The sequence below is a fragment of the Callorhinus ursinus genome, unplaced genomic scaffold (genome assembly GCF_003265705.2).
Source record: "Callorhinus ursinus isolate GAN/ISIS: 27379988/994484 unplaced genomic scaffold, GSC_fseal_2.0 scaffold52, whole genome shotgun sequence".
In the NCBI taxonomy this organism is placed as follows: Eukaryota; Metazoa; Chordata; class Mammalia; order Carnivora; family Otariidae; genus Callorhinus; species Callorhinus ursinus.
Window position 1 is genome coordinate 7,661,577 of NW_027397114.1, and position 22,522 is coordinate 7,684,098.

General features: G+C 59.9%; 1 protein-coding gene across 10 annotated transcripts in view; it reads right to left on the minus strand.

Annotated features, from left to right (window-relative positions):
* SRCIN1 (SRC kinase signaling inhibitor 1) overlaps window positions 1-22,522 on the minus strand; it is a 68,348-nt gene that overhangs the window by 22,268 nt on the left and 23,558 nt on the right. For 5 of the 10 annotated variants that reach the window (XM_073883841.1, XM_073883835.1, XM_073883837.1 and 2 more), the window contains 11 exons: window positions 20,486-20,787; window positions 17,209-17,307; window positions 10,584-10,607; window positions 6,754-6,949; window positions 5,947-6,145; window positions 5,450-5,543; window positions 4,079-4,941; window positions 2,901-2,993; window positions 2,606-2,649; window positions 2,124-2,311; window positions 758-933 (listed from right to left, as the gene is read on the minus strand). In XM_073883841.1, coding sequence (XP_073739942.1) covers window positions 758-933; window positions 2,124-2,311; window positions 2,606-2,649; window positions 2,901-2,993; window positions 4,079-4,941; window positions 5,450-5,543; window positions 5,947-6,145; window positions 6,754-6,949; window positions 10,584-10,607; window positions 17,209-17,307; window positions 20,486-20,764 — 2,255 coding nt within the window. In that variant the 5' untranslated portion in view covers window positions 20,765-20,787. Of the gene's footprint in view, window positions 1-757; window positions 934-2,123; window positions 2,312-2,605; window positions 2,650-2,900; window positions 2,994-4,078; window positions 4,942-5,449; window positions 5,544-5,946; window positions 6,146-6,753; window positions 6,950-10,583; window positions 10,608-14,996; window positions 15,259-17,208; window positions 17,308-20,485; window positions 20,788-22,522 lie in introns of those variants that run through there. The other 5 variants (XM_073883838.1, XM_073883842.1, XM_073883834.1 and 2 more) reach the window with 4 other exon arrangements.

The window sequence follows — 22,522 nt, forward strand, 5'->3', positions numbered from 1 at the left end:
GCTGGAGCTGGACCTCGGGTCCCTTTGTGCCCTGTGCCACCAAGAGGGAGGCCAGAGAAAGGAGCAGACCCCAGTGACTGACAAGAGAAGGCTGCTCTGGGGTGGGGGTGCTCACTCAGTGGATGGACAGCAAAAGGCAGCTTCTCCCTTCAACAGCGCCAGACAATGGGATCTTGGCCAGACAGCCATTTGCTAAATTTGGATCAGAGGACTGTCTCCCGTTAACCCTTCCATGTCTAAGCATTTGGGAGCTGGGTGTTCTCTATTCCTCACTCTTTCTGAAAAAGATAGAGACTTGTTTTAGCTGCACCAGGCCGGGAGGAAGGTTTTCCTTGGCAATACCTGGTCTCAAAGATCAGGGAATTGGAGTGGTGGCAGTTGCAGCTACCCAAGGGTCACTCTGTATAGGTCATGGGACAGAATTAAAGCAGACAGAGGACAGAGTGGAATCCTGCAGCTGGCCACATGAAAGTAAGGTCAGGGGGAAGCCAGACTGTGGACCACGAGGAAGCAAAAACATAGCAAAAACAGGGCATCAAGCCAGAAAAAGAAAAGAAATCAGGGAATTGTGCCAGATGGCCAAAGGTTTGTGGGTCACAGAGAAATCAAGCCACAGAGGAGAAGGAAATCAGGCTTCAGACCAGACCAACGTCACCTGTGATTCAGAAGGAAGGGAGCTGCGCCTCCCAGGGAAACCAGGTTGCGGCCCGGGCCGCTCCCCCGGCCCTCCCTCCTCCGCCCGGGAGCCCAGCCTCACTTGAGCTGCTGGGTAATGAGCTCCTCATCGTTGAGATAGCGCAGCCGCTCCTCCTCCACCAGGGTGCGCTGCCGCTGCAGCGGGTCCTCCTGCCGCCGCGCCGCCTCCGACACGCGCATGCTCAGCTCCGCCTCTGTGCCCTTCAGCAGCGCGCGCAGCGACTCCAGGTTTTGTAGCTGCGGGACGCAGAGGGACCGATGGACCCGGGTGGGTCCATCGGGATGGACCCGCAGCATGATGGAAGTGTTCGGCAGGGGAAGAGCCGGGGCGGGGGGGGGCGGGGGGGGGCAGGGGGAGGCGGGCAGAGGACAGCCCGATGCTGGGCCGGCTCCACAAAAGAAGCGGCTGCTCGGCTGCGGCCGTGAGCAGCAGCGAAAGGGCGGGATGGGAGAAGCGGAGGCCCAGGACTAAACCCTGGGGAAGAATAGAGGCAGGAGGAGAACGGCACGGGGATCGTGGAGGGAGAAGTGCTAAATTGGGGAATGCAGAACATGCGGCTGCGTGGCTGTGGCCGTGAGCAGCAGCAAAGGGCTGATGGACGGGGCCGGAGGACAAGGTTACGGGCCGCGGAAATAGAGTCAGGAGAACCGGATGGGCATATTCGGGGGGGCAAGAGGTAGCCCTATGTAGGACCGTGCCGACCTTGCGGCTGCAGGGCCGTGGCTTCGATGAAAGACTTGAGCCCTGGGGTTTGACAGAACTTCCGTGGCTGGCGCAAGATCAACTTAACTTCTAAGGCCGAGTTGGGGCAATGACGGGGTGGGTGAGATCTTACCCGCTGCCCAGATGGCAACTCTCTGCCCCCTCTCCAGCCTGTCTCTGCTCATTATTCTCACCTGACGGGCCCCAAGGCCCTCTCGAGGAGCGGGCACAGCCATGCCAGGCTCCTGACTGGTGGGACCATCTGCCAGGCGGGGCAGAGCGGGGAAGACTGTGCGGACTCAGGAAGGGGTGGGGGGGGGGAGGGCTTCCGCCCAAGGGCGTGGAGGGGAGAAAGAATGCTGGGAAAGAAGGAATTGGGACTGCCCTGAGGGATACTGACAGGGGGAAGGGGCTCAGTGGGGTGGACTGGGGCTCCAGGAGAACGGTGAGTATTCAGGGAAGGGGAAAGAGGGCGTAGTGAGGGGAACAAGGGCGAGCGGTGGGGCTCAGTGAGGGAGCAGAGATTCAGCGAGCGAGCGGGAGCGTGAGGAAGGGTAAGGGGAGAAAGGGTTCGCAGAACGGCCCAGTGACCCGCAAGGAACTCCGATGAGAGCGTAGGGCATGGGGCGACCTGTAGGAAGGGTTTTCGGCGCGAGTGGGTGGGGTCTGTCGGGGAGGCGCTTGAGGCGGCGGGCACGGGGCGAGGCCCCGCAGCCGGCAGTACCTGGAGCTTTCGCAATTGCTGAAGTTGGCTGCGCAGGTCGCTGGTGCTGTTCTGCAGGCCACGCAGGTGCAGCTGCATCTGCAAACGGCTGAGGGCCGTGGGCTGCCCCGCAGGAGTGCTGCCGGCCGAGGGCGGGGGAGGGCCGGACACTGGGGTGGCGCCGCTGCTCCGGCTGCCTGACCCACAGGCTGCAGAGAGGGACCACGAGGATGGGAGAAAGACAACAAACCTTGAGCCTGCAAGGGGCCAGGACAAGGCCTTTCCCACCCCTGATCCTCACAGTAGCCAGAGAAGCACGTGGCTCTGACCCCCTGCCCCAACTAGTGGGTCAGCCCTTCTGTGAGGGGCAAAGCACCAGGGCAAAGCCATCTTGGGCTAAGGTGACTGCTCATTGATCCACCGAAGCCCAGTGATGTAGCTGATGGTTTAATTCCCACTTTACAGACAGGAATGTGAGGCTCAGAGAAGGCAAGTACACTCACGTGCTGAGGGGGTGCCTGCTCCATTGGAGCCTTCAATCTTCTCGCTGTGGCACAGGGAAAAAAGGGCCATCAGAGGGTCCAGGCTGACCCCAGACCGTCAAAGCTGAGTGAGACTTTGACATAATCGCCTCCAGTTCCCTGATGTCAGGATAGAATCCCAGAGAAGGAAAAGGGCTCACCCAGAGTCACACACTGCGACATTGGCAGAGCTGGTCCTAGTGCTGCTGCTGCCCACTTTCCCTTCCTCTTGCCCCAACCATAAGCCCTGGCAGTGGTGTTTAAAGAAGAACCTTACCTGGGGGTCTCAGGCTCCGAGCCTCGTAGTAGGGCGCTCTGTACCAGGCCTGTGAGGCTGGCAATCTGCTTCTCCATGGCCTCCATGCGCTCCCTGGAGAGGGTGGTGGCTCTGAGCAATCCCTTCTCTGGGCTTGGGGTCCCTCTTGCCCAGCCCCTCATTCTTAAGATTGGTAATTAGAGGAAATACCATTCCCTCCTCAGCCACCAGCACACAGGCAATTCAGAGGGCCCCAATGCCAAAGGTTCAAGCCCACAGTCCCCCACCTAACATTGGTAAGGCCCCTTTCCATCTGACAGTCACCCCCCTCCCTTGCCAGCCCCATCTCTCACTACTGGCTCCCTAATGGGCCCCACTACCAGGCCTCTTGCACCCTTTCCTGACATGCCCTCCTCCCTATGTCCTCCCTGAAGCCATCCCAGAGCCCCAGTAGCTTTAAGGAGTCCCTCCTCCCCCACCACATATATATACCCTCCCAAGGGAATTACAAGTATTTTTTAATGTGTCACCCCCACTAGACAAGGCAGGAACCAGGTTTGCCCAGCTCGGCATCCACAGTACCCAGTGCAGTGCCTGGCACACAAGCCACAAGATAGCTGTGTGAATGTGAATTGCTTCTCATCTCTTGGCAACACTGCCTGAGGACAGAACGGGATGGGTCAATGCTCTGGGTACCTCCTCCAGCCCTGCACCCTTAGGATGGAGCTGAATAATGCGCAAGGGTTCCCCAGCTTGGAGGCTACCTAACGGTATACCTCTCTGCCCATCCCTATTTCTGGGCAGCACCCCCTCCCCAGTGGACTTCAGCCGACCGTGTGCTGGACAGCTCTCATGGCTGCAAACTCTGAGCAAGAAAAGCACTAGAATGCTGGTTCAGCTTGTTTTTGTTGCGGAAACTGAGGTTCAGGGAACAGATGCAAACCCAGGTTTCCAGAGACCTTGTCTGAGGCCCTCTCATCTAACCCCCAGATCTTGCAGAAGGAAGGAAAATGGCCTGTCCATCTCTCCAGTGCCTTTCCTGCCACAGTCAAATAATTCCCGTGAACCCTCAAGACTCCAGGTCTACAAAGGACCCTGGGGCCTCACAGTCCAGGACACAATCCTGCCACAGGCTCTGCCGTTGTCCCCTCATTCCACCCCACCCCTAAGAGCCCCGAGGCCTCGTGAGCGTCCCTCACCTGGTCTCCGTGTCCTTGGCTGGCACCGGCGGCCCAAACCCAACGAGCGGGCGCTCCCCAGGCCCGGGGAAGAGCTCGGGAGGGGGAGCTCCGGCCGTCGAGGAGCCCCCCGTGCTGCGGGTCTTGCCTCCGGGGCTCTCTGCGAAGACCGACGAGGAGCCCGAGTCTTTGCGGAAAGACTGGCGCACCGGCGAGCCGCGGCTGGGCGGCCCCGAGTAGGGGCTGTGCGGAGGCTGGGGGCCTCCGGGGGGCGCCGCCACATCGGCCAGCTTCTGCGGCGACGAGGGCGGCAGGCGGAAGCCGTAGCCGTCGCCGTAGAGCGGGCCACCGCCCGCCGCCTTGTACAGCGAGTCCTCCAGGTCGGACTGCAGCGCCGCGGCCGAATAGGTGCTGAGCGAGCGCACCGAGCCGCGCTTGTAGAGGCCGCTGGCCCCCGGGTAGGCGAACGGGTCGCCGGCGGCCGCGGCCAGGCTCAGGCGACCCTCGTGGAGCAACCCGTAGGGGTCGGCGTACAGGCCCTCGCCCTTCACCAGCACCATGCCGCCCGCCTTGCCTGCCAGGTCCTCGTCCGGCTTCACGTCGCGCCGCTCCAAGATGGCGCTGGGGCTGGGGCTGACGCCCTGGGCGGCTGGGGCGCCCCCCAGCCGCTCCGCCGCGTGGTGCACCGGGCTGCCAGCGTAGGAGGGCGGGCGCCCCCCCGCGTAGGAGAGGCGCGAACGCGACGGCGAGCCCGACTGCAGCCCCGAAGGCAGCCCCGACGGCAGCCCCGGGGGCGGAGAGCTGGACGCCAGGTGCGGCGCCGGCGACAGGTTGTTGAGACGCCGTGTGGGCGACGACTCCCGCGAGGCATACACCATCTCTCTCTGCGCAGAAGACAGTCCCAGAACCCCACAGTGCTGGTCACAAAGGGGATCCCTTGCGCCTTGCTTAAGGAGACAGCATCTTCCCCCTGATGCTCAGGAAGTCCCTTCTGTCCTCTGCCTTACCTCGCTGCCGCTGTATTTGGGCCCCTTTCCCATCAGGGCTCCCAACATGGAGGAAGAAGTGGCAGATGGAGAGGCACTAGAGGGGCAACCCGCGGCCCACCCTGTCGCGAGGGTTGGGGAAGCAAGAAGGGAAGCAGTAGTTTCTGATAGAGGACCCCTACAATACCTAGAGGCCTGTTGGAAAAATCCTGAATGGAGGGGGGGGCATGGAAGATGAGGGGAAGGACCCTTCCATGACCACAATTAGTGGAAGCCACCCTCTGCTTCAGCCTCTATGTTCCCTTCTCCAAAAACTGGCCGTCATCCCTGTTGACAAGTAACTAGACTCTGCTCCTGGACCCCATCTGCCCAGCCTCCCCAATGCCCTGGGGATCCCCAGCCATACCCGGAGGTCCCCGTTGGTAAGGTGTGAGCCAGGGAAAGCGGCGTAAAGAGGCTCCTTCCTATAGATCTTGATAATACTTCGGTCCTGGATGTCCCTGGGGGGAAGGGGAAGGTGCAACGGGTCACCATGCCTCAGCCCTGCGATAAGTACGGCTAGCTACTACAGGAAGAGGGAAGAGGGGTGGAAAGAGGGGCCAAGAGCCCCAACCGCTTTCTAGCTTCTTGCTCAGTGCCTCAGACTGCCTGCCACCAACACACACTCCGCAGCCTCCAACCCGTCCAGCTAGTCGGCCCCGTGCACCCTTCTCAGGTTAGCTCAAGCCAAAATGAGCCAGCAGGGGTGGATGATTTAGAGGGGAGGGGGTTGGATGACCGAGGAAGGAGAGAAGGGCTGAGGTTGGGTCAGGACGGGGCTGGGGGGGAAAGAGCTGCGGAGTCGAGGCCCCGGCAGAGGAGGAGCCTGGGGAAGCCCACCCCTCCCCCCGGGGCCACGCCCACCGGACGTCCTCCAGCTCGTAGAAGACGTTGCGAGCCTCGTCCTTGATGAGGATGGCGGTGTTGGGCGACTTAAGCATGCCCATGGTGAGCTTCTGCGGGAACATGTGTGCGATGAGCGCGTGCAGCGTGTCCAGGCTGCTGACCTCGTGCGTGATGTGCACGCGCCGCGTCTCCTCCCCGAACTGCAGGAACAGCACCCCTGCGAAGGAGAGGCCACCTCCGCTGTCAGAACCACTGCCGCCACCGCCACCACCACGCCGGCTGGGAGAGCGAGGGGGGCCTTCGGGGGCCACGCTGGTCCTGCAGAGGCAGGGTCTGAGGCCCGACGCGGCCCCGGAGTGCAGGTGCACCCATGCACTCCTCATGCTGCCGTCCCCTCAAGGCGCCTCCTCAACCCCGGGCCGGTAGGAGCCTGGACGAGGAAAGGGAATTGGGGGCAGGAGCAGGTGCGGCAGACTCCGGCAGACACAGAGGGAGTCGTTGCTGAGGGGGAGAGAGGTGAGCAAGTGGGGGATGAAGGAAAGGGGGGGCTGCTGAAAGGGGTGAGGGAGAGAGGAGGCTGGGAGAGAAAGGGATGGAGCAGGGGCTGCTAAGGGAGGGAGGGAAGGGGTGGGGGAGAAGCCGAGGAGGGAAAGGTCCCAAGGGGAGGAGACTGCTGAGGGGCAGGGAGGTGGGAAGGTGGGGAAGGGAGCCAGGGGTTTGGTTAAGGAGAGCTGGAGTGGTGAAGGGGCTGAAAAGGGTTGTAGGGTGAGCAGGGCGGAGGGAGGAGCCAGTGGCCAGGAGGAGGATGGGCCGGGCCAGCAGTACCTGGCGAGCGCAGCTTGGTCTGGCTGGCAGAGCGGGAGAGGGGCAGGCTCTGTCGGAAGCGGTTCATCCTACTGAAGCCCAGGGGCAGCTCCGCCTCCGACATGGTCTCCAGCGACTCAGCCGAGGCGTATGACAGCTTGGCTGCCTGGTCTGCCAGCCCGGGCTGGGCTCCCTGAGGGTGGCGCGAGCTGCGGGTCTGCAGGGGCAGGGCAGGATGAGAGGAATCAAACATGAGCCCCTTGGCTCTGCCCATGTCCCCCATCCAGGCCCGGGGAGCCCCTGCCAGCCAGTGAAACACACACACACACACACACACACACACACACACACACACACACACACAACGGTCTCCTGCATTCCAGACTCGCTGTGTGGCTACAGGACAGTTCCCCAACCCCTTAGGGCCTTGGCCTCCCTGGGACACCCAGCAGGTAAGCAAGTGGGCAAAGGACTCCGGCACCCTGGGAAGCCAGACAAGAAACCATCTGAGCGGGAGCCAGGGCACGCCTGCTATTTTAAGCTTCCAAAGAACAACAACAACACAAATTTGTCACTGAGGTGAGCAGCAGAATCATTGAGCAAATTGGGGCATTAGTTCCAGACATTAATTAAGCGGCGGGTTTGTGAGCGGCGAATTTATCCTTCCTGGAGTTCAGAGGTTTGGGTGGGGGCAGGAAGCAGGCCCAGGGAGGAAGCAGAGAGAACTAGGGGCCCCAGGTTCCCAGTTCTGAGAGGTATGGGCCCTCAGAGAGGAGCACAAAGTCCTTGACTTAGGGTGCCTGGAAGAATCATCTCGAAACTAGTTTCAAACAGACTCTGCCTACTACATGCAATGCACATGCTAAGCCTGGTATGATCCACCTGAGCACACAGCATATGTGCCTGACCTCAGCCCCTCCCCACAAGGCACATGCTGCCACACAGCCAACCAGCCTGGCTTGCCTCCTAGAAAGGCCTCCCACAGGACGCAGTATGGGCAGCCCCCTTGCCCTGAAGCTACAGCTGAGGGTAGTATCTGGCTGGGGCTAGGGAAGGGTGTCACCCAGTGACTGTCCCCTGCCGCAGGGACAGCTTGATCACTCTCTCCTTGAGGGAGGGGTCGCCATGTAAGAGCCTACATGGCTCTTTTGGCTGAAGGCTGGGGCTGTCACACAGCGCCACAGTTCCTGCCATTCTGCCCCAGCCCCTTCCCTTAAACTCGGGTGCATCAGAAACTCTTTTATTCAAGGGAGAAGATAATAAGTCAGATCTGTGTTATGTACATTCCATGTTATGTACAATAGACAATAGATACTTATATGGATTATATATACATATATTATCAAGAAAAAAATCATGCTGCCTAATTGTACTTTTCTATAAAATAAGTTGCCTATTTTTAACAAAAAATCACTCAAAACTATTAATATTGGTTAAGTCGGGGTTGAGACAGAGCTTTCTCTTTTATACATTTCTCTTCTGGGGGAATTTTGCACAATCAGAATATATCATTTTTATAATTAAAAAAAAAGTAAAAGTATCTCTGTAAAGGAATCAGCTCCCTCCTTCCCCAAATCCTGATTAGCTCCTAATTACTCTCCGTCTTCATATTAACTCAATTCAACGTTCCAATTGGATGAGCACTCTGGAAAAGAGAGAGCATCTTCCTCTGATGGGCAATGTGCCCAGCTGTTCCCAATGTGGTCTCCAAGGCTTGGGGATGCAGAAGGTCAGATTTGGAGACCTCAGGGGGCGTCCAGTCTCAAGCACAATGCCTTGACCAGTGAGTGGGTATGGGTCTGGGGAGGAGGGAGGCAGCATAGGAACGAGACCCACATGGGGGTGCCTGTGCCCAGACTTTGGACCCTGTGGCTCGCTCTAGGCTGATCACCAGGGCCAGCCTCTCTCACCCTCAGCCCCGGAGCAGTGTGTCGAACCAGGTCTGGTCTGGTGGTCAATGAGGTTGCCAGGCAACTGGAAGGCCAGTGGTTGCCAGGCTGATGTGGATGAGGGGCTACAGAATTCTGGCACGCTAGCCGGAAATGAAGGGGGTGGCCACAGAGCTGGGGGACACAAGTGAGGTGCCAGGAAGAAGATGGAACAGGGGCCAGAATGAAGTGGGGGCAGGGATCCTCAGGGCTGCTGACTGCAGAGAAGGCAAGACCCTGTCCAGGCCACCCTGGGGAGAAGAGATGCCCACATTCCCTGCCCCGATAGTTCCGCTCTCCATCCTGGCCCTCTGTGCACCTTTCCCTTCTCACAGCCTTTGTAGAAAACCCTCTTGAGCAGAGAGAAAGCCCATTAGCACTTCTCTCCAGTCCTGGGCTGAGTCAACAGGGCAGAAAAAAAGTGAGACACCCAGGACTTCCTGTCTACGAGGGAGATTGCAAGAGCATAAAATGTTAATCCAAGCAGAGCTCTCCAAAGCTAGGAGGGGGTTGCTGGGGGAGGCAGGGCACACCTGGCCCCGGAGGTACTCCAGCAAGGAGCCGATGACTCCTGGCCAGAGATCAGGCAGAGGGAACCTTGAGTGGGGACAGTCAGGCAGGGATCTGAGGTTCCCAAAGGCAGTCCACAGAATGAGACAGAATCACTTGGGAGCTTTTAAAAACATTCTTTCCAGGACCCCACATTCACTGAATCCAAATCTCTGGGGGGTTGGGGCCTGGGGTTCAAGGTTTCTGACAAGTTCCCAAGGTGATTCTGATTTGGGAATCAAGTCAGCGGCTTCTAACAGCTACTGAAGTAAGCTACCAGGTAAGGCTTGCCATGAGCCAGGCACTGTGTTTAGGATGTGCAGTATCTCCTCTCTTCTATCTTTACAACAACTCTATGATGCAGATATTGTTGTTCCATTTTACAGAGGAGAAACTGAGGCCCAGGGGATTATGCAATTTGCCCCAGGTCCCCCAGCTAGTCAGTAGCAGACTTGGAATTCACCACCAGGCTCTCAGCCCCATGCATTGAACCGTTACGTTCTATTGCTTCCTCTAAAAATGTTGTGTGCCTGACATCATGAGTTTATGATTCTGTGATTTCTCTGATGCAAGGACTTCTCTCTGGGAGCATGCTCGCAAATAAGATGCTTGGAGCAGGACGACACCTGGGGAGTTGGGGATGGATGCCTCCCACCCCCTGTCACGATGCCTGGGAGTTGGAGGGCTGGAGACTCTGGGACACAAGCGGCAGCCTAATTTGGCTCCGTTCTGGGCCTGGGTGCCAGAGACGGTGGAGGAGGCACCTGAGGGTGCTCCGCCAGGACTCAGCAGGATGCCCTTGGAGGGGGTAGAGAGCTCTCCCGCTGTGGATAGTCCAAACTGTCCAGGGGAGGCAGGAAGGTGCTCATCCCTGAGCTTAGCCCTCCACGTGGGCAACGGGTCTGGAGTGCAGGGCTGTGAGCCTCTTGCCTGGCACTGACCCCACAGTGACAAGTAAGAAAGGGATGAAGGGCCCATCAGAGGCACAAGACCTCGCTGGCAGATGAAGGCTGAGTCCAGAGAAGAGGGCCCTCCACCAGATCATGGGGTTCAGGTCCCCGCCTCAGAGCCAGCAGTGTCTCAGGTGGGGGCAAATGTCAGGCAGCTTCCCTCCTTCCAAAATGCCCCTCCCAGCATGGGAAAGCCTAAGTACCCCCAGCCCAGACCCCCAGTGGGGGTGGCCCAAACTCCCACTCTGGATCCACGAGCCCCTGGCAGGCGAGCCCAGACTCTCTCAAAGCAGCAGCCCCAGGCCCGCCACCCCCACCAGAAGTTTCCGTGCAGACGCACACCCCTGCGCAAAGCATGTGCAGGGAGGGCCAGGGGCAGGAGAGCACATGCAGTTGTCACAGAAGCAGAAGCACACACACTGACCTTGAAGCTCCAGTAGTTTGGCTGCTGATGGGAACAAGAGAAGACATGGTTACGCGGGGGGCTGGGAGGGGAGAGTAGGGGCGGAGGTGGGTTAGAGGCCCTCTGCCCTCCCAGGAACAGGAAAGAAACAGTGCCTGGTACATCCCGTCCCTCCTGAGACCCAGGCCAGCCCTGGGCAGGCTCCAGGCTCACTGGTGGGGACAAGGGAGGGCCCTTCCAGACGTTCACAAGCCACGCATTCTAGTCACGGTAACTCAGAGAATCACGGGTAGGAAAGGTGCCGAAGACCATGATATAGGGAACCCATGAGACCCTGGCAGAAATGAATCGGAGCTGCGGGGTCAGAGAAGTGGCATCTGGTTGCGATGGGCCAGGGGAAACTTCCCGGAAGAGGTGACATTTGAGCTGGGCCTTGAAAAATGAGCAGCTGGAGATTGGGAGGAAAGGTGTGCTGAGCAGGGGGACAGTATGGACAAGTGCCCAGGGGCAGGCAGGCAGAGAGTGTGTTGAGGGAATAGTCGCTAGTCCAGTCTGGCTGGGGAGCAGGGTCTGGGAAAGTAGCAGATTGGGCTGCAAAGAGGAGCTGGGGCCAGCTGGGTGGGCTTCGGTGGACAGGCAGAAAGCATCTGAGTGGAGCACAGTGGGGTCAGAACTGGAGTCCAGGGGGGTCGATATGACAGAGAGTGGAAGAGGGAGGCTGGCGGCCAAGGCCAGGCAGGGAGGCCTGTACCACAATGGACCGGAATTACAGAGCCAAGTGGACAGGTACCAGTCGCTTCACAGTACTGGGCAATGAATGGGGAGCCAGGGGAAGCAAGAGGAGCTGTAGAGACTGGGAGTGTGGTCAGGGTCCTAGAGCCAGATAGAGAGAGAGGAAGACTCCTTGTACCCCCAGAGTAGGGGACCTCAGTTTCCTCCTCATTCACAATAACCTAAGGTCACCCTGTCTTCCCTAGAGACCAGAAGGCCCTTGCAGATGGCTAAGGACAGGGAAGGAGGCCCAGAGGCTGGGCTGGTTCTTGGCAAAGCTGAGGGCACCCTGCTGACCGGTGCCAGCCTCAGCAGGAAGACAGAGGCAGCAGATGGCCTGGCACTAGGGTGCCTGGCACAAGCAGACAAAATTCCCAGGCCTCAGAGCCACTGGCAGAGAAGAGGGACGCTGAGGGTCCCTGATAGGGGAAGGACATCACAGAGGGGTATCCTGTGCCACCTGAATGCTTTCATGGCAGAGAGGAGTTGGACAGGGGCTGAGTCGAGGGGCCCTGCTGGGATGGAGGCTTTACTTGAGTTAGACCTTTAGGGTGGGGGTGATGCCAGGTTTGGTCTGGGATGAAAAGGTTCACTCACCAGGGCCTTCCCCATCTGAGCTATAATTCCCACCTCCCCTCCGCCCCCGCTCCCCCCGGCATTGGCTCCAAAAGACACAAAAGATAGTCACATGCCAAGCAAGGGAAGGGGACAACAACATCTGTATCCCAACCAATGCCTAGAACGATCTATGGACATATGCCACCCCCATGAGTGCCAGGAGATGCCCACAGGGTCCGAGGGGAGGGGAGGCAAGAGGCTGGAGTAACGGGCCCTAGCCACAGCTGCCTGTGGCCTTGGGAAGGGGAGGGGGAGCAGAAGGAGGGGACACGCGGGTGGGGAGGAGCCGACAGAGCCAGGCAGGGGGCACGGGAAGGTTTATGATGAGACTCGTGTCTGCAGCCCCGGCAGTGACGGCCAGCTCTGCAGAGAAGGCCGCCGTCCCTCACCTACCACCACCATTACTCAGTGTACACAGTGCGCCCCGGCGCCCCGGAGCACCCAGGCCCTCACCGAGCCGAGCACAGACTCTCAGACGTCCTCAGATAAGGATATCGCCAGAGAAACCACCCAGAACGACAAAAACACACTCACAAAGGGACCCAAGCACTTGGAGAGAAGCCCTCCATGGTCAGAAACAACCCCAGAAACTCAGAGACAGAGATTTTCATACAGAGACCAGCCCCGCTCATGCACAAACACACCTCCCCCACCGGACCCTGACTTGCTCACATACACTCCGACTCCGCTCACAGAAACACAGGTACCATTCACACACCCCCTAGCCTCCCCCAGAGTCACAGAAACCCACAGAGACATAGGTCCCATTCACACACAGTACACACACACACACACACACACACACACACACACACCAGCTGCAGAAACACAAAACGGTACCCGCACCCTATACACACAAAGAGAAAGTCTCATCCCTGCTTCCCTCCACTAGCCAGGTCATAGTGCCCCTGGACATCTCAGCGGCAGCAACTGTCCCATGCCGATGATACCCCAGACATCAGGCGTTGGATAGGTTAACTCCTGATTCAAGAGGCAGAAGGTCCCCCACCCCACCCAGCCCCCAGTGTCAATACATTGGACTCAGGATGTACAGATGGCTGAAGCCACCTTGGGCCTTGGGGGCCTGGCCACAGCCACGCTAGCTGTGCCCTGAGCCTGGGCTTCCCTCCCGACTTCCGAGGCTGGGCACATCCATGGGACGGTCAGCCCCGGAAGAGAGGGGTCACTAGCTGGGGACAGGGGAGAGGACTGGGTAGCCTCAGAGCCCCCGGAAATCCAGGCAAACCCCGCTAAAGGGTAACAGGGGAAGAGTAGCTGCATTTGTGCTTGACAAACTTGGGGTGAGGCTGAGATCAGACTTCTGAGACTTTGGGCTCCGGCCCGTAGAGCACACTGAGTAGATCCTAGCCCCTCTGGCCTCTCTGGAAAGCGGGAGGAAAGATCTCCTTTTATCTTAGCCCCACCAGGAATAAGACACATAGTCTCCTGGCAACTCAGTGTCCTTGGGGCAGGGGAAGAAGACAGTGTCGGGAGAAGTCATTAGGAATGCCGTCCATCCTCTGTCTCTGTCTCTTTCCAGGGTGTTAAACCCAAGGGACAGCCTTGGGTCACTGAGAGCAGAGAGCTCCTCCCCGTTTGCTAAGACGAGGTTCTCCCCAACCAACCTCCTCACCCTTTTCCTGGTTGTCTGTTCCTCCTGTGTAACCTAACGCAATGCCTGGGTATGTAGTAGGCCCTCAACAAATATTTGACCATGAATGAATGTGAAGAAAAATAGGCCCAGCCCATAGGAGGAGGGGTATGTCTCTGAATACTCTTCTCTGGCACGGCTCCCGCCATCCCCTGGCACCCAGCACCGCTCAGCCTTCTGGGCCTTTTCCCTGGGAGTTTCGCAGCACCAGAAACCCCCTGGAAGGAGGGCAAAGGGCAGGAAGGGCCCAAGAGAGTTCTGGCCCCTCACCCCCAGCAAACACCTCCAGTACCCTCCCCCATACTCAGGGAGGGGTCTCCCCTTCCCAGAGGACCCTGTGAAGTGGAAGAAAGGTTTGAATGGGAGAGCCCTTGCTAAGGGTAATCACTTGTAAGAAAGAGTCTTACAGGAGCAGGGGGACAAAATGAGAGGTGTTCTAAAGGATTCGATTTGGAAGCCAACCATTCACTCTCTAGGGACCAGGATTTCAGAAATGAGGGAGGGGGAGCTTCCCAGAGACCCAAGAAAGCAAGGCCAGGGAGTCCTCAAACTCTCTGGTGAGAAGAGGAAATAGCATCTTCCCTCTGGGGGCTGAGGAGTTAACCCCCGCCCTTCCCCACCCTAAACACCCTTAGTGGGGTTCTTCCCTCCCCCCTGCAGCTGATCCTTTTCTCCCCGACGAGCCCTGGGGGGGGCGGGGCCGTGCCCCCCCCCCCCCCCCGCCCCGGGAATCCGAGCGCAGGCCAGCCGAGGTCTCTCCCCTCCTCGGGCAGACGTCCCCAGCTGGCTAGGTGAGTGGCGTGACCCCTCCTTGACCTCAAGCCCCGACGACGCATCCTCCAGGGAGGGAGGACCACCAAATGGTTCGCAGCTCCGGCTGCTCCCCCGGCTCCGAGTGCACCGCCGCACACACCCACCTCTCAACTCCTGTGAACACGCGTCCACGTAAACAGCCGCCCCCCCAGGCTGGGGCTACCTAACGTGCCCCCGCGTGGCCAGCCTCCCACCACGACGCACATGCACGACCCTCCCCTCAGGGGTGCCCAGCGACACCCTCACCTCCTACCCGTCCCCAGTGCAGAGCGCGTGGTGGGGGGGCGCTGCGGGACCTGCGCGGCGCCGGGGGGCAAGGGCGCACCCCAGGAAGGTCACGACTTTCCGAGGTTGGGGGAGGGGGCTCCCGCCGCATTTGGGGGGGCGACCCACGCGGAAGGCGGCGAACGCGGTGGGGGGAGGGGAGGGGGCGTTTCTCGGGGACCGGGAACCGCAACGGCCTGCGCGCCTCCCACCCCCGGACCGCCCCTCCGAGCCGCGGAGCTGGCCCCCAACTCCGTGCCCCACCGCCCGCGGAACCCCAGGCTGCGGCCCCGGCCCCCGCAGCCGCTCCTCCTTACCTGCGGCCACAGGTGTATGCGCGGGGGGGCCCCCAGCCCCAGGTCCTTGCGTCGGGCGGGGGAGGGAGGGAGGGCGGCCCCCTACTTCCACCCGCCCGGGCTCTCCCCTCCCCCGGCCGCCTCCGCAGCCGCCGCCGGTGCCCTTTGCTGCAGTGCGAGAGCCGCCGCCACCGAGCCGGCCCGGGCCCCGGTCGCCCCGGTAACCGCGACTCCACCTGGCGCTGCGCGGCGCGCCGCCGAGCACATCCCCTCTCCGGCCCCCTCCCCCGGCGCGGCCCCGCCGGCGCAGCCCCGCCGAGGATCAGCGGAGGCTGGTGGCTGCGTCGCCGCGGTCACCCGATACGCCGGCCCGCCGCCCGGGACTCGGGTTGCAGAAGGAGGGGGGGAGGTTAGGCCGCCTGGTGGAAGCGGGGGGAGGGGCTGTGGCTCGGAGTCTAGCCTCTGGTCCTCTCCCAGGGTCCTCTTCAGCCTCCCACTCCCAAAGGTCTAGCCTGGGGGGGGAGGGGGGGAAGGGGGAAGGAAAGTGTCCTGTCTCCCGACCTGTCACCCTCCGAGATCATGGCCTCTCCCCACCAGGGTCTCAGGGGCCACTGCCCCCCTCCTCAGCTCTCCTGTGACTCAATCCCAGCCAAGTCTGGGAGGCCTAGGATGCCTGAGCTTCCCTGATGGCCTCTGATCCTGCTCTGCTGTGCAACTCTGGCATTTGCTGACCCTCTCTGATCCTGCACTTTACATAAAGGAGCCTCAGACTCAGCCAGGGAGAAGTGTGATAAACACCAAGCAGCGAGTGATGACAAAATCCTATGAATGGCAGCTTTCCTCTGTAATCACAAAGCCCCGGGGCCAGGGTCTGGTATGGAATTTCCTCCCTCAGGGCAAATCCCAGATGCAGACAGGCCTAGAGCCCCATGACCTGGGACAACTGAGCTCACCAAGCTCATCCTCACGCCTTTCCGTCACCCCAACCATATCTAGTGACAAGACACATCATCCGGAGAGGATCTCCGTATGCCCCAGGCACATCACACCTGTCTGCTGCCCCATCACCATCCCCGTCGCAGCCCTGTTTTGGTCTCCACGTGCACTTGGCCACTCAGGACAAGTCTGTCCCATTTGCCGTCCAGCCCTGGGGGGCAGACACATCTTTGTTCCCTGAAGTGCCGTCAAGATGGGGCTGAAAGCCAGGAAGGGAAGCGGGCGGAATGCCCTGTGGTGATGCCAAGCGTGCCAATCTGTTGCCAGACTTGAGTTACACTCCTCTAAAACGACCGTGCTCTGGAGCCTTGTCCTCTCCTGAGCTGTCACGTCTTTCCTTCTAATTCTCCTTGAAAAAGTCAAGCCTTGCTGCCTGTCTCCAGGGCCAGGGCTGCTGTGAGGAAGTGAAGCTGGTACCCATGCTACCCTGTGGATTCCCCGTTTCTACAGTCTGCCTCCTACAGCTGAACACCCTCAAGCCAAGGCCCCCCTCAGGGTGTGCCCCCTCCCCGGCTGCAATTCAGACTCCCTTTTCCTTCCTCCCTGTTGGGGCCCCAGATGCCTATTTTTCTCCCATGGCAATGTCCAGGCCTGAGCTGGGAGCCTAAGCTCTGCCTAAGTGTGCCCCTGTCTAAGCTGAGATCCGTCTTCCCATCAGGGGAAACTGAGGCTTGATGAGGAATCAAGGAACAAATTCAGAACAAATGGCTAGATGCCAAAGTCCTCTAAAAATTGGAAACTAAGCCTTGAACATACCAAGAAGGGTGATAGACATTGTGAAGAACTTCCTGATGGTAAGACCTCAGGGGAAGGCTGGGTCCGCTCAGAGATGGAAAGGTAGTGTGGGGTGGGGGGTATGGGAGTGAGGTGGCCTACGGTGGGGGTGGGAACGGAGCACAGATCATAAGAGTCTCCTGAAAACCGATGGGATGAGGGTGGGGTAGGTACTCCTGTTTGAAGGAGAAAAGAATCCAAAAAAATTTTTTTCAAAACCTGAGTATTCCTCCTCAAAAAATTCCTTCCCCAAAGCCAAACCTTTGAGGAGGCAGTGGTAGGAATTAGACAATCAGGGGAGAGTACAGGGCATAGGAGTCTCCTGGAAGGGGGGGGGGGGGCTCTTACATAAGAGAAAAGGATGCAAAATTAAAATCCTAGATACCCCCCCTCCAAAAAAAGTCTTCCCCAAAGCCAAACTCCGCCAGGGGCTTGGGGGGCCTGGGGGCAGTGGGTGACTCACCTGGGCCGGCTGGCCAGCCCCGGAGGGGGCGGAGTCGCCATGGAGGTGGGAGCAGAGGGAGCTGAGGAGGCACACGGGGTCCACGGTCCAGCCGCCAACCTGTGTGTGCGAAGGGGGGGACACCCCATTAGGGGGAGCGGGCAGGAGCCGCTGGGGGACTGTGACGGGGCGGGGAGGGACATTCCTGGGACAAGCTTTGGCACAGAGCTCACACCCCAGAGGGACCTGCAATACTTGCTAGTCCCTTCCCGGGGCTGGATCTCTAATGATAGCCCCTGGTCTGTTTCTGGATGTTTCTCTTCTGTCCGACTGGGGGCTCCCTGAGCCCAGGAGAAGGCCTCCTCCATCAGATACTCCTGAATTCCTTTTCTTCACTTCTTGACAGGCTCCCTGTGCACTTTGCCAGGGAGCCGTTCCTCACCTGTCTGCTCTTCGAGCTCCTCATTCCCTCCGCACTGAAGATGTCACCTCCTACCTCACAGAGACGGGAACCATTCCGCAGGGGTCCTCACCTCCCTGTGCCTCTGCAGTGACAGCACTTCCTTCTTCCCTGTCAACTCCCACCCCCGGGCCACACCACACATAAGGCTTGAAACCCATCACCTCCTGATTCCCCCAGGACCTTCCCCCCCATCCTCGAGGCCCTCGCCCCAACTCGGCATCCCCAAATTCATTCATCTTCATTCATTCCACTGCCATTCACCCAGCCGGCACTACCCTTAGGCGCCGGGCCCTCCCAGGCCAGGGAACTGCTGTAGGTCCTACCCACTCACACTCTACCGGAGGGAATGAATGAGTGAATGAACAACGGAATGAATTTGTGAGCGAGTTGCTGTGCTTTGACTCATCTACTAAGTATTTGCTGAGTGCCTATCTGTGCCAGCGACCGTGCCAGACACTTCTGAGGCCCTCCAACGCACCCACACCTCCCCTCTCAGGCCTGCTGCCCCCTGAGGCCATCAACCCCGCTGTCTTCATCTTTTTATGGCCAAACCTCCCAGACCGATCTGCGCCCCAGGTCGTGCTCTCCCGCCACCTCCAATCTCCTCAACCCCTGAAACTGGCCATTACCTCACCGTACCATGAGAGATGAGGGGTATTCTCTGGACCCACAGATCCCAGCCAGTCCCGATGGCTCCTTCTCTCTCCCTCACCCCCGGCTGACTTCTGAAGTGCAGGTCACCCTCCTCCTGGGCCTTTCTCCTCTTCCTCATGATGGGAGAGAATGTTCCTGGCTCCTCCTTCCCACTGTCATGGCCTTCTCCCCAGTCAGACTCCATTCTGCCCTGGTGGCCCTGCTGATGCCCTGGGTCCCCCTGCCATCCCGCCTTGATCAGCACGCTCACTCTCCTCCCAAAGCTGTTGTCCCTTCAGAGTCCTGGGCTGTACATACGGCGCACCTAATAGGCATCCCGGTGAATGTTCTCCCTGCTCTGCAAACTCACCTCCCCTATTCCTGTCTCCCAGCCTCCAAACGTTTCCTTCCCACCCTCTTATTTCTCCCCGAGGCACTGACATCTCCCTGCTACCGAGGTTTTCTGTCTTTGGCTCCTCGGTCCGGTCAGTAAACAAGCCTTGCTCAGTCTTCTCTCCAGTCCCCCATCCCTTTCCCTTCATCTCCCTAACACACTCTCTTCCTCCTCTCCTCTTCTCCTCCTCTGCCTCCTGCGGGGGGCCAAGGGGGGAAGGAGAGTGTCCTGTCTCCCGACAGGCCCCCCATTGCCCCCTCCTATTCACCACCCAAAAACAACCACAGCCCTCCTAGCGACCACCATCTGGCCCCACTTTTCCAGTCTGCCCCCCCATCTCCCACTGCTTCCCACCCTGAGCCTTCAGCACCGGCCAGGTGGGCCTCTGTACCTGCCCCCAAACTGACTCAGGACCATGCTCACCTCTCATCTTCCCAGCTTCTAAAACAGCATTCTCGTCCTCGATGCCCATTCAGACCCTTTTCACCCTTCTAAGCCTAGTTTAGGTACCTCTTCCTCCGGGAAGCCTTTCCTGACCAGGCCTGCCTACCAGGTCTTCCCTTCTCTAAACCCCCTCCCAACTGACCGTGCCCCTTCTACTTCAGTGTAAGCATCTTTTCACCCCCTCCAGATCACAAATGTCCCTGCCCCCTCTCCCAAGCCAGAGCACACAGAAGGAACCCACAAAGAAGGGCTCCCTGAGGGTGAGGGCCATATCTCCATCTGCAGCTCTCCCTTATTCCAATCAGAACTCTGCTCCCAGGAGGACTCGGAAGCTGGGAAAAGGCAAAAGCAAGACAGAACTGGAGGTGACATCAGGGGGGAGGTGCGCCAATGTGTCCTCGTTCCCTGCTGTGACAATAGGAGTGGGGACACTCCTTCCCTTTCCCAGCCACACTCAGCAGCCCCTGGAAAGGGGGACGGAGCAAGACAGGTGTGGGAGCAGGGACTGACACCCCCAGACCCGACTGAAATAGTGTGGATGGGACGTACCACCCTCCCGTCCTCTGACCCGAGCGGACGAGGCCTGGGTCTCCTCGGCCATCAAGGCATCTCGCCAATGTGGGACTGTAGGCGGAAGGCTTGTCCCAAGAAAGAACTTTCCTACAGACAAGAAAGTCATACTTGGATGGAGAGGTACATCCAGGAACCTAAGGATCTGGGAGAGGTTTCCAAGGGAAGCATCCCACCCCAGATAGAAGGAGGCAGGCCCTGGTCCAGAAGCAGGCACCCTGACTCCTCTGTAAGCCTTACTGATGGCAGGAGAGAAACCAAGGCAGCCTCTACGTCAAAGTCACACAGCGAGTCTTTGGCGGGGGCAGGTAAAAGGCCCCAGGAGTTCTGGGCTCTGTTCTTATCTTACAGGGGCTGGGGGCACAGCAGATCCAGCCTACTGAGGCTCCCAATAGGGCCATGTCACAGAGGGGCCACCCCGGGAGTCTCAGCTCTAGGCCGGATGGACCTTCAGGCTGGGAACAGTCGGTCCCCAAGATGGTCCCCTCCTCCTCCCCGCCACTGCTTTGGCCTCCAAGACAACCTTCCTGCCCGTCAGCGCAGTCCAACCGCCCCTCTGCCTCTCTGCTCCAGCCAGTGCTCCCAACTCCGGGACTGCAGGCAGAGGTCCGGAGGCGGAGCCCCCATCCCCTTCCTCCCCAGACTCCAGAAAAGGCCAACCAGGGCGACTCCCTGACTGCCCCTCTGTCGGGCTCTCTCCTCAGACGCCCCACCGAATCAGGGCCCGGGGGGGGGGGGGGCGCAGGGGAGCACGGGGCACACCCCTCCCCAGCCCACAGCCGGCCCCCACTCACCTGCTCGCGCACCCTGTCCTGCTGGCTCCGCAGGGCCAGGGCGTGCTGGGGGTACTTGTTCTTCAGGTGGTCCATGAAGGCGTCGCGCTTGCGGTCAGTGTCGGCCTTCTGGAGCCCGCTGAGCGCCTCCAGGCTCTGGGCGGCGATCACCGTGTGCCTGCGCTCGGACGTGTGCACCAGCCCCACGTTGGAGAAGCGCCGGCCCCCGCCGCCCGCGCCGCCCCCGCCCCCCAGGGTCCGGTACTCCCGCGGGTACTCCGCATCGTCCGCAGACAGCATGGGGGGGCTGCTCCGCTCCGGATCTGCGAGAGGGGAGAGGGGGCACGGCGGGGTCACGGGGCGCCAGGCCTGGGGCTGCCCAGCCCTCACCGGGGGTCACTGCGCGGGGCGGGGGGGGGGGACGGACGGTGGGGCAGGGGACGGGCAGGCCTAAGGCAGGCCAAGAGGCGCCAGGCTGAGATCAGAGGGGCTACCCACCCCCCAACTAGGGGACAGAAGAGGCAGCAGGGGGAGGGGCTCGAAGGAAGTCGGGGGGCAAGGGCAGGGTCCGGCTTCGTCCTCTGGCTTCGTGCTCTTCTTCGTTTGGAAGGGTAATGACTGCAGGTGAGGTGCTGTTTTTTGAAGCCAAGGAGAGGTTGGAAGCAGGGGTCCTGAACATCTCTAGCCGTGAGTCCCCTTCCTCCTTCCTACTGCTGGTGTGAACAGGTGAGGGAAGCGGCGTTTCCTTTAGGTGGTTCCGGAAAGATGTGGAAAGGAGCCTGCCCAGGGTTCCTTTTGTGAGCATCCTCTAAGGAGAGGTGTGTGTGCGTGTTGGGGGGGGGGGAGACCCAAGCCTCCCCCCTCAGACTAGAATGTCCAGGACACACTTGTCCTAAAGGCTGGGACTGGCTTGGAAGGGGCCAGAACTAGGGTACTGGAGGCAGGAGTAATGATGGCAAGGCGATGGAGGCCCAAGGTCCGGGGCATGGGACCCTCCCTTTTCCCTCCCTCCCTAGAGACAGACAGATGGACAGACAGGGGAGGCTGGGCACAGAGAGGACAGTGAGAGAGAGATGGATTTGGGACAAATTCAAAGGAGAAAGAAAGCAGACAGAACAGCTCAAGCCCTCCCCCCAGAACGCTCCCCTCCCCCCTGCCCTCCCTCTCCTCAGTCTCCCCTCCCAACACACACACACACACACACACACACACACACACAAGTTCAAGACCTTTAAGGGACGCACAGGTGACAAAGGACAGTACAGAAGCAGAAAAAAAAAGAGAAGGCCGGGGGTTGAGGTCCCCATGCAGAATTCTGAATCCTTTCCCCGTATGCCCACCATCCCTGAGCTCCTGGCCTCCCCAGGCCCAGCCCTGCTGTCTGCCACCCTCCAGCCTCAAAGTTGACTTTTCCACAGCCCGGCAGGGGACAGGGGTTCCCGAGTGCCACCCATGCCAGGCATGGTGTTGCCCACAGCAGGTGCCAGGTGTCTCCCCACTGGGAGACAAACACAGTCTCCCTGGCATACCCCCAGCCTGACCATCCACCAGTCTCAAAGGCGCACCCCCCAAGTATAGCCTAGGTCCAGGGCTGTCAGGCACTGCAGCAGACAAATGCACCCCCACACAGGGGCTGACTCGTAGGGCCAACTGGGGCAAAGAAGAGGATTCTGGGACCCAGCCATGTTCCACCCAGCTGCCATGCCTCATTGGTCCCCTTCCTCCCCCGTGCATTAGGCCTGCTGCCAGGCCTCAGTCACCTCCTGTGAGCCACAGGGGGAAAGAAGAGATTCAGCCACATTTCAGGAAAAGCCACCCCTCACCCAACACACACACACGCCTCCCGAGCCTGTGGCTGAGGCACGTAGACCTGAGGGACAGCCTTTGAGGACCCAGCACCTCCCACCAAAACTAGGGGAAGAATGGCTTCCACAGACACCGAGTTCCACGGCTTCCAAAAGGCTGACTGACCGCCATCATCATGGCCATCAACACCCACCCTGGGCGGTGGGGGCGGGGAGGGTTATCATTGTGGCCCCATTTCAGAGATGGGGCTGC